Source organism: Empidonax traillii, unplaced genomic scaffold (genome assembly GCF_003031625.1).
Source record: "Empidonax traillii isolate 1590-97213 ecotype Southwest subspecies unplaced genomic scaffold, ASM303162v1 scaffold14:size4059594, whole genome shotgun sequence".
In the NCBI taxonomy this organism is placed as follows: Eukaryota; Metazoa; Chordata; class Aves; order Passeriformes; family Tyrannidae; genus Empidonax; species Empidonax traillii.
The window spans coordinates 1,398,152-1,408,730 of NW_020955207.1; the positions used below are offsets into that span (position 1 = coordinate 1,398,152).

Consider the following 10,579-nt stretch of genomic DNA (forward strand, 5'->3'; position numbering starts at 1 on the left):
TGAAAATTTCACTATGAAATATGAGAAAGAGTGTACTGCTTCAGAGACTCCAAGACAGATTTGTGAGTTCTAAAACCTATTCAGAAGATTGGGGCACCACAGGGCTCAATCAGGAATCTGTGGGAGGGAGGCAGACATAGCTCCTGACATCATTAAAGCAAGACTATTGACAGGGAAACCAAATCCAGCCAATTTCTGTGGCTTTCCACTGTTTTAGACTGTCTCACAAGCCCAATATCCAGTATATCATCAATACTTGGAAAAACACCTTGTAAAATGTTTTTAACATTTTGGTCATCCTCATTTGTAACGAAGTCACAATAATCCACTGTTTGAATGTCTGTTTTTACTTCTCTTATCCTACTTAAAGAAAGGAAATAATCTTTCAAAAAAACCTACTCACACCTTTTTCTGGCTGCCTCTGACATCTACAGTCACACTCATACAAACAACTTTAGAGTTGGGCTTTTTGTGATTAAATAACACAATTGATTTTTATTTGCACAAGTGATGATCTTGTGCAATAGAAATTACCCCAAACTGTAGCATTTGTACCAAGGCTGAGAATCAGAAGCTCTTTGCCTCATCCAGATGTGCACTGTGAGTTTATATAAAAGTCAGTGCAACAGATCCATTTTGTGATGGATATTTATTAATGTCACTGATGTAAACTAGCCCTACTGGTGAAAGCATCTCCTAACCAGTTTCTGCAGTGACACCAAACAGTCTACTACTCTTGTGATGGCTACGATCTCCAAACCAGACCTGTCAGCCTTGCTGTCCCCTTGGCACACAGTTCAGGGGACAAGCTTCCCTCTTACCCCAACACCCCAACACAGGAATTTCAGAAAGTGTTTTTATGTGCAGATATGATCCAGCCACCAGGAGAGCTTGGGAATGAGCTTAAACATATCCACAAGGCTAGGCTTAACAAGGCAGGATTGCAAGCTGGGTCTACAGACCTGGGAAAAAAGTCTGGATGCTTTCTTGCTACCTGGCTTTTCACCTCATTGTCTAGGAGGTACTTTATGTACCCATATTCTTGGATATTCTAAAAGAAGCTGAACTTCTAAGAGCAAGAGTCAGCTGCCTCTGAAAATCAGTTTCATCACAGTGACTTATGCCTTAGGATTAAATTACCTAAACTCAGCATTGAAATTGATGTTGCAGTTCTTCGTCAGCTCCCCAGCTGTAACTGCTGCACTTCACAGCTAGGCTAAAAGGGAACAGTGTCTTTTTCCAGCTACCTCTGATTTCCATTGACGTCAGTATTGCTGGGCAGAGATGGGTGTCCCCACTCATTCGGAGATACTGAGTGGCACACAAAATTTACAATAGTTCACACAAGGGACACAGGACATTATGCATCACGTTTAGTCCAGGTCTTCTTTAAAAACAAAGTCTACTGAAACATGTCATATGAAGTCTAATGAAATCTGTCATCATCATTTGCATTAGGACTGAATGGGTATGAAAACTGAACTGCTTATCATTTCTATCCACAAAGCTCACATAGGCAAGAACTTCAGTGCACTGGCAGCAGTAGATGTAGAAACTCACAGTGTCCCTGTGCTGTCATTCTTACAAAAAGACTTTAACTTACAGACCTCTTGACCTGGCACTGTTTGCAGACCGCAGGACAGCTCTTGAAACTGTACTGTCCTCATAACCAAGTTCCTACTTCACCAGAACCATTCTATGGCTGATAGATGGCTTAAGTATATGGAAGAAAGAAGAGAAGGCAGCTGTAGAAAATTAGGGCAAATTCAAAATTACCCCCAGGCAAAGAGAATTGGCCACTTGACCCCAAATTCAAAGAACAGGAAAGTACTAATGACCATGCAACTTAAAGGATCATTTCTTAATTGTTTATGTGCCACACCTGCTCAGGGCTTTTTTATCACCTGATAAAAAATTCTCAGGACAGATGTTGACAAGTTCAGACAACAGTCATGATCTGAACAGTTGTTTGGTTTGTTTTGAGTGTTTTAGGTATTTTTTAAACAAAATGAGATGAAAAAATGGGGAACTGACTTTATAATATTAGATCCCACTTTCAAATAGTTCCAAAGATCACTTACTGAGTGAGAAATAGGCCAAGCTGTTGTTTCTTACCCCATGGCTTTTTTCATTACTAATCTCTTGAGCCAGAGTGCAGAGGGGAAAAACCCAACAATTTGTCTCCATTTGTGTTCAAATTCACTGGAGAGTGGTTGTTCTGGCTCACTTTTCTTGTCAGGCCAACAGCTTTCCTCCCAGAACATATCAGCCTGAGTAGGTGCCATTTGAACTTTCCAATTTTATGCAGAAAACCATTATCACCTGATGGTAGCTGTGGTACCTTATGCCTTCATAACCATCATCTTTGCCACCTGTCATCAGCGCTAATCCTCAACAACAGCTGCTTCATCAGGTGGAGTCCAAAACTCTGGATGCTACCAGGAACTCATGTGAGGTTACGTTACCCACATAAGAAAGTCAAGAGCCAAATCCCCAGGCTACAACTTGAGGGTGAAATCCTTGGCAGCATTCATAAATAAGGATGAGAGCAGAAGTGGTCAAAGATGGTGTTGTGTTCACTCTTTTTTGATACTGCAGAATCTGGAGCGGCTCCAGGTCTTTGCAAAACTCCAGCAGCTGTCATAGGCCCAGGATACCTCCTGAGCTGCACAGGATTATGGAAGTGTGGCATGTTGTGTCCAAACTCACTCTGCCCCTGAAACTTCCCCTTCCTTAGAAAGTAGAGGGAAAAAACCTCTACTATCTGGGGTCTGACACATACAGGGCTTAATATCTCAGTGTGAGAGAATTTCAGCTGGAATTTGAGAGAATTCAGACCTATATATTAGTAGGTAGAGTGAGAGAACTTCTTACGTAAAGACATTGTACTCCTCATGCCCAGTGAAGATCTAAAGTTATTGCTGTAGCAGAGCACTCTCACTCAAGGAGTGCTCAAACCAGCAGAAGAACCAGGGAAAAGAAAAGAAAGAAAAAACAAACAAACAAATAAACAAAAATCACTGGGAAAAGAATTAATCTGCCATAATTTTTCACTCCAAAAATACAAAATAAAGAAAATCAGTGTTTGGAAAGATCAGTATTTTTGTCCACAAATCATTCTGCTGACAATACAAGACGGCAGGGAAAAGCACTCTGTTCTTGCAGTATGTTCTGCACAGCACAAGAGAGATTAAACAAAAAAATGCAGCATGGTTAGTGAACACCGTAGACCTTCTTGTGATGTGATTATTTTGAGTATTCTAGCAAAAAGTTAGATGTTTTGTAGACATCTTCAGTTAGGAGAAAAGCACAGTGATGGAGTGAGGTATTTCTTTTATCCAGCCAGGTCTAGTTATGGAGAAGCTGCAAAAGCTCTGAGCAGTAGGGATCAGCTGAGAGGGGCATCTTGCCACTGATGCTCTTTCCCACCCTTGGATAGTCTGCCATACTTGACCATCCTTAGTCTTGTGCTTCTTTGCCAGCTTTCTCTGTCATTGTTGCAGTTTTTATAGTCTTTCTCAGAGACAGAGAACAACACTTAGCAGTAATCAGAAACTCCTTTTTGTGTTCATGTGCTTTACACCTCTGCTTTGAATGGCAACGTGACTGCAAGGGAAGCAGATGCTGTGCTGGGGATTCATGACACAAATAAGCTTTGCTGTTTTGAAACAGAACCTAAAGTAAGCAGCATCAATTCTATACCTCTCCTACGCTTTCCATGTGATAATACAATAATACATTATTCTTTTTAATTGCATGTCAGCCCTGTTGGTGTGCTCAGTCGTTCTGCCCCAGGGATCTAATTCAGTTAGTGTTGAGTAGGTAGATTAAGAAAGAAAATTAATGAGTCCATTTATTTTCCAAAACTTTGTTTGCAGGTACAGAGATGCACCTCACTATTTCCAAATACTGGAGGTGGCAAATATGAAGCAGCTTCACCTCCTTCTTATGACCTTTCATTTCTCTCTGGCAGCATCAGTGATGTTAATAAATTTTACGTAACAACAGGACAACCTGGCCCAGAGTTCAGATGAGGTATTTAGGTGTCACCCCAGTAGTCATGCTGAAATGGATTTTACCCAGGAGCATTTCAGAGCTATTTTTATTAATTTCATACCCTTTGAATTATTGTAAATAAACACTGTAAATACTTACCAGACAGAGATGAGTGCTAGTCCAGATAGAAAGCTGGCACTGGCATCATGAGAAATCATTGAGTTGAGTGGTCTCACTAGGACCATCAGTTTTCCAGTTATATTTTAACCTTGTTTGACTAGTAGGAAATATATAGTTCTTTGGCACAGATGTTTGAAAACAATTCTTTATTTTGTGTGGCACTGTGCTCAAGTCCCCAAAGTACCTGTGCCATTAGGCTTTCAAATGGCTTGGCCATCACCAGATGTTTCAGGAAGGGCCTTAAGGTGGAAATTAAAACCTTTACCACAGTGTAATATTCGTGCTATTGTAAAGACCCTATGATTTCACAACAACTGCCTCCATTTGGAGTAGGTGTCATACAAACACACTCACAGAGCTGAATTTGGGTCACACATTTTGGTATCCAAAACAGGCATCTGTAACCACAAGGGCTGAATAAGTAACATTATCCACTGCTCATCTGAGAAGTACCTGGGCTTCTTAAACTTGCAAAAGGAGAATATGTTTGCATTCAGATCAGCTGCTACAAGTGACCCACCTTGGCATCATGTTTATTTTTCACCACCCGTTCCTCTCACACCACAGACAACTAAAGCATAAGCATTACAGTTGGCTGAAGTCATAAATCAAGTTTCAAAATCTTTTATCAACCACAAGTTCTTAATGATAAGAATGTCTCTCATTTATATGTGCACTTCAGGGAGACAGGGGAAAGTTAACTCTCTAAATATATGAGTCTGAGATTCTTATCAAAGCAGAGGGAGTCCAAAAGGGATTGTTCTACTTATAGAAGTAACTAGTGGGATGTCGAACCTACCTGATAAATACCCTGGAATAATTTGTCTCTTTGATCACAGCAAAGAGTTTAATATTTTCATACCTTCTTTGTATTCAGATTTGTGTGACTTCTGAAAAGGAACAGGATGGCTTTATCAAAGTATACAGCGGGAAGAAGAAAGGTTTTGTCCCCATAGACGTCTTAGAAAACATCTGATTTCAACAGCCCACTCACTGCAGTAGGAGCCCTTTGTTGGCAATGCCTGTCTGCCTCATCTCACACTGTGTCAACCCAGCTGGGCTGTCTTGCAGATGTTCAGGGAAATAGTGAGAAAACTGCAACAACAAGAAGAAAAAGACATTAGACTGCCACAGCAACACTAAGAAATAGAAAAGTTGAATGTTTGAAAGAAAATATAGTCAGAAACCACCACGGAAATGAGAGGTCCTTGGATACTAACAGAAATGAGGTAAGGGAAAAAAAAAAAAAAAAGCCCGGGCTTATTTCTGGTGCAAGATGGCTGCTACAACCCGGACGGAGACAGACAGCTTGTTCTGAAGGACTAAACTCGTGTCCTGTTCTTGTGTCTTAGAAAATTGTTGGACTACTTTCTTGTTTGAAGTGTGTATTTCGGGGGGAGGGGGGGAAATGCCATTCAAACCGTCCTCGTACTACAGTCCAATGCTTGTAGTAAAGTGTGGCTGTGGTTCTACCGTTTTGTCCCCAGTATCAACTAATGAGTTTAAGCGTTTAGTCCTGGTATTCAGTCTCACAACCAAGCAGTTTATAGACACCGCGTGAATGTCAGTTCAAGAAATGCACTGTGCCCTGGAAGATGGCAATTTTCTCTTTCTGTGCAATCTTCCCATATGAAGGAGTAGCAAATTTGTGTGTCCTTTGTTTTCTGTGTATATGAACAAAAGCTCTCAGCTTATGTTGGGTGTGGTGGCTGCTCTCATAGCTCTCAAAAATAGCCAGTCCTCCAATTCACAAGCCTGCTTGGAAGCATCCCTCTGTGTTTCCTTCATCTGGTGAGATGAGTAAAAGTCTGGGAGAGAGCCACAGGCTTGAAACATTTTATATTTTTCTGAGCTTCTTGCACTTAAAAAGATTTTATATATTAATCCTATTTATAAAAAAATAAAACAGTTAACTAACCCCTGGAAGACTGAAAGTGCTAGTAAAAGGACTGGCTGCATATAGGAGTGAAGTCTGTAATTATAGAAATGCAGAACTCGTGACAGAAGGGCACTGAGTATCTTAGTTGTGTTCACACACTAAAGCTGTCCATTTGCTAAAGAGAAGTTTTGCAGATTCGTCAGTAAATAGACTGACATGAATGTCTCCTTGGCATAAACCAACATGACCATCCCATGAATGTTCTCCATCCTAGTGAGACTGTGCAGACATCTCTGTTTTGTCCATGTAAGCCTCCATCTTCAAACAGGTGTTGGGCACATGAACCTTTGGGTATCTGGAGAGCAGTCTGTGGGACCTGTGGTACTTGACCAAATTCCACAAGCCAGTCAGTGCCAATCCTCTTGTAGAGCAGGGGTCCTATGATGTTTGAAGACAGGGAACCTAATTTCCAACTACTTAATTGGATGTAATTGCACCAAATACATTTAAGCAGCTTAGCATGTATTATGACGTAGAGATTAAGTCCTATCCTAAAGCTCCCTGCTGAATTCATGCCTTCTTTGACTAGCTTGAAACTGAATGCCTGTCTTTTCTGTGATTAATCCCAAATTGATGTCCTAAATCCTGATACTGTAAGCCAGGCTAGTATGGGCCTTTGCAAAGTTGACACTATTTCTAAAAAGGAAGTTACCAGTCCTTCTCCCATACACTGAGGCAGTTTGAATATGCGTTGCACAATCCAGGTCTCAGTAGCCAAGTTGCCCTGTTTGAATAGCTGGTCTTGCTCTGAGCCTTATAAAATCCAGGACAACTCTACACTAGGCCAGAAGTTCACAGAGCAGATCAGTCTTCAGCCTCTCACAGATATGTTTTGCAGCTCCTGTGTACCATTTAATTGCAGAGGAGGAAGTTGCAAGGCTGTCAACTGGGAACATGTGGCCCTTTGTAATGTAAGCACTCCATACTGATTATAAACAACCTCCTGGCTGATCAAAAGTATTTTATTCCATATATTCTGTCGAAATATCAGCAATTTTTTTTTTTCATTTCAAACAACATTTGCTCAGCTCATTTTCCTAAGTAACCAATAAACTCAGTGGGAGAGGATTCTGATAAGCCTTAAAAATCAAGAGGAAAAGCAGTAGAGATACATTTAATCCACTCTGATTTATAAGATTTTCTTTTATATTCACCCTTTGAAAGGAAAAACTCAAGAGTTTATTATAATTACAATATTTGCTACTTTTGATCAGGCCTGTCAAGTGGACAAAAGGAAATCTGTATTAATCTATACATATGTGCTATTGTTTACATGATTGCATCATACTGTGATTCCCTCCTATTTCAGTCTTCTATGACTTTGATTTATCCCTACAATGTGCATCATACTATTCAAAGAATTATATGAATAATACCTACAAATCACAATGGCCTTTAATCAGTGTCAGTTTGATTCCTTTTGATACTGAGCAATAAATAATAAAGTGACTGAGTAAAAACAAAACAAGCCTTATGTGGACTGCATTACATCTGAGAAACTATTGTTCCTGAACCAAAGCTTTCATGGTTATCTTTAATTTCAGGGGGTGGGGTGGGTTATTTTTCTGATTTTTTGGTTGGTTGGTTGGTTGGGGTTTTTTCCCTTTGTTTTGTCTTTTTACTGAGCTTTTGCTGCCATTTGATATGTAGATATAATTTATGCCTAATTTAGCAAGAAGCATATACCATACATGAGTCTTCTTTAAGCATGTGATTCACTGTCTATTTGCATGCTTAAAGCTGAAACACTTTGTTAAATTAAGGTCATTTTACTCAAATTTATTTTGGATGCCTTACTCTGAGTCTAGACGATTATCTCATCTTTTATTTTTTCCTACTACATGCAGTTGCAATAGGTATTGCTTTAGCAAGCAGTTAAAAATCAGATAGAAGATGGAGTGGACTTTATCTGACATATGCTCAGAAAAATTGAATTTTAGGAGATAAATGCTGTTCATATTTAATTTAATATTCTGCTTAATAAAGACTATGTGATGGTTGAAAGGAGAATAGACGTGTATGTTTCTTGTATTCTTTGTATCAGACTATATAAATTTTCAGGTGTCCACCTTCAAGAACATTCACTAAACCCATCAGCCATAGCTGCTGCTAAGCATTCCATTTAAAATCTACAGCACTTGCATTTGCCACAATTAGTAAACCACTTCTAAAGTAGTTCTTCTGCGATGCACGTAGCATGTGTAGACTCAGAGTGAAGTTTAGTTGTGGGGCATCTTGAACATTTGTTTCCAACAGATCAGAATGTCCTTTTGGCCATTCAGTCTCTCATCACAGCATAAAACTGGCTGCAGAATGTTTTCATAAGTGCTAGGAGCAGTTGCTCAATGTGAGTTGGGTACAAGCTGCATGAATGATGATCTCCTCCCAACAGTAAATAACACAACATCCCAGTTTGCCATCATCTTTTTCTGTACTTGTCCATTTTGACTCAGTGGCTTCCTCTGGAGATGGGTGCTGCAGCCAGCACACAGTCATCTGTGAATTCATGGCCCCAGGGAACTAACACAGTTATTCCTACAAACATTGTATATCTTTAGAATTGCTTACAGGCCTTTTTTCCAATTATTTGTTGAGATTCAATTGACTAAATATAGCATTCAGTGCCATCAGAGGAACCTGCACCAGGTCAGCAGGCAGTGACATGAGAGATTTGGAAGAGCTGTGACCTTTGAAAGAAGCCCCTGGAGACCATGTAAGTTGTCTAAAATGGAACTAGACAGATATCTTTGGAAAATGAACCCAGCTCATTTAGTTTAAATATGTGCAGACAAGTCTGATTTATTGAGCACTTAAATTACATCTTTCTTTCTATAAGGGATGAATAAATGCAGTATGGCATATCAATCTTATCCCATTTAAATACACAGCAAAAAGAATCCTTGATTGCCACAGGGACTAGAGTTCATTATCCTGCAAAAGGCTAGTCAGTGTTACTGTTCTCCCCAAAACCTATGATGTAATTTGCCTGATCTAACTGCAAATGTCTGCAATTAAATGAGTAAATTAATTAGCTTTCTTCTCTCCTTGGAAAAGAGTATAACAGGCACTTCAGTGCTATGGTTCAGCTGGCTGACTGAAGTCTTCTGCTTTTGCATGAGCTAGATTGTGCCTCACAAATGCCTGTTTCTACCCATCAACAGCCTGTTTCTACCCATCAACCCATGGGACAGATGTAGACCTTCACATACATAACATCTGTATCACAGCAGAAGAATTACTAGCCCCACTCTCTGGATAGGTTGGTGTAACATATATATATCTGTATCAGATACACCCGACTACCATGTATCTTGCAATTTTTACAGTGTCTGTGAAGTTACTGGGTATGGTATTTATTAGAAATGAGGAAAGAGGTGCATTTTTTCCTATTTCTCTTTGTATAGAATTTTCTTTACTGGCTGGTGGGTAGAACATTTGAAATATAAGGAGGGAGGACTGTGAATGATATTCCCATGTATATTCCTTCTGTACTTTGCTTTAATACAAATAGGATCAGACCAACAGAAGTATTTAATTTCATATTTGAGACATTTCATAATAAATGTAGTCCCGAATTATCATCCAGATTTTGCACACTACATTTTGTAAAGCAAGGAGAATAAACATTTCTCCCAGTGGGAATATATGTCATCACAACGTTGAGTTTTCCATGGCTAAAAAGAGCATCTGGATCTAAGAAGTACATGGGAGTTATTTTTAAAACCATTCTTTATATAGAAACCTGTTATGTGCTGGAGAATGAACACTTGGCAGGGTATGTAAAAAAGAGGCCCAGAAAAACTATAGTGGAACTGCTGCAGGTCAGCATGTATGTCCGACTCCTGAGTGGCCCAAGGACCTCTATGAAACACTTACCTAAATCAATGTCATTTGCTCAATCAAATAAGCTTAAATTAATTTCTTATTCACTTACATACAAGCAATTAAACATATACAAATATGTTTATTTGTTTATATGAAGACAAATATTCACTAACATCCACCCAATTGCAAGAGCACATCTTATCTTATTGTGCTCATAACCTAGTTAGGGTGGTAATTGGTGCCTAATAATGTACTGAGACAGGAGGCTAAATGGATGAAGAAGTCTAGAAGTTTTATCTGTGTTAGACAATGCATATAACATATAAAGCCAGAGTTTTAAGCAGTTGAACTGAAGATAATGCAATACACTGAGCACAGTCAAAGTGCTCACTGCTCTGAAATGCACGTCACTAATCAGGCAAAGATAGGACTGCATGCCACATACAAAGTGGCAGCCTGAAAGCACTGTCAGAACATCATGTAAATCATACTGCTTTGACCTGGGTGCCTCACAATAATGAGATATGGAAAATAAAGAACAACTTATCCTGAGAGACCTGAAAGAGAAGAAGCCAGGGGGCTTTAAAAAATGATAGTCAGTCCCACATGCACACCATCAGAAAGGCACATAAATTTACC

The 10,579-nt window shown here is 39.4% G+C and overlaps 1 protein-coding gene across 1 annotated transcript in view; it reads left to right on the forward strand.

The window, feature by feature from the left end:
* STAC (SH3 and cysteine rich domain) overlaps positions 1 to 8,125 on the forward strand; it is a 72,178-nt gene extending 64,053 nt beyond the window's left edge. Inside the window, exon 11 of the mRNA XM_027891776.1 lies at positions 5,054 to 8,125. Within this exon, the coding sequence (XP_027747577.1) occupies positions 5,054 to 5,152 (99 nt within the window). The 3' untranslated portion in view covers positions 5,153 to 8,125. The remainder of the gene's footprint in view (positions 1 to 5,053) is intronic.
* Positions 8,126 to 10,579: the final 2,454 nt, after the last annotated feature.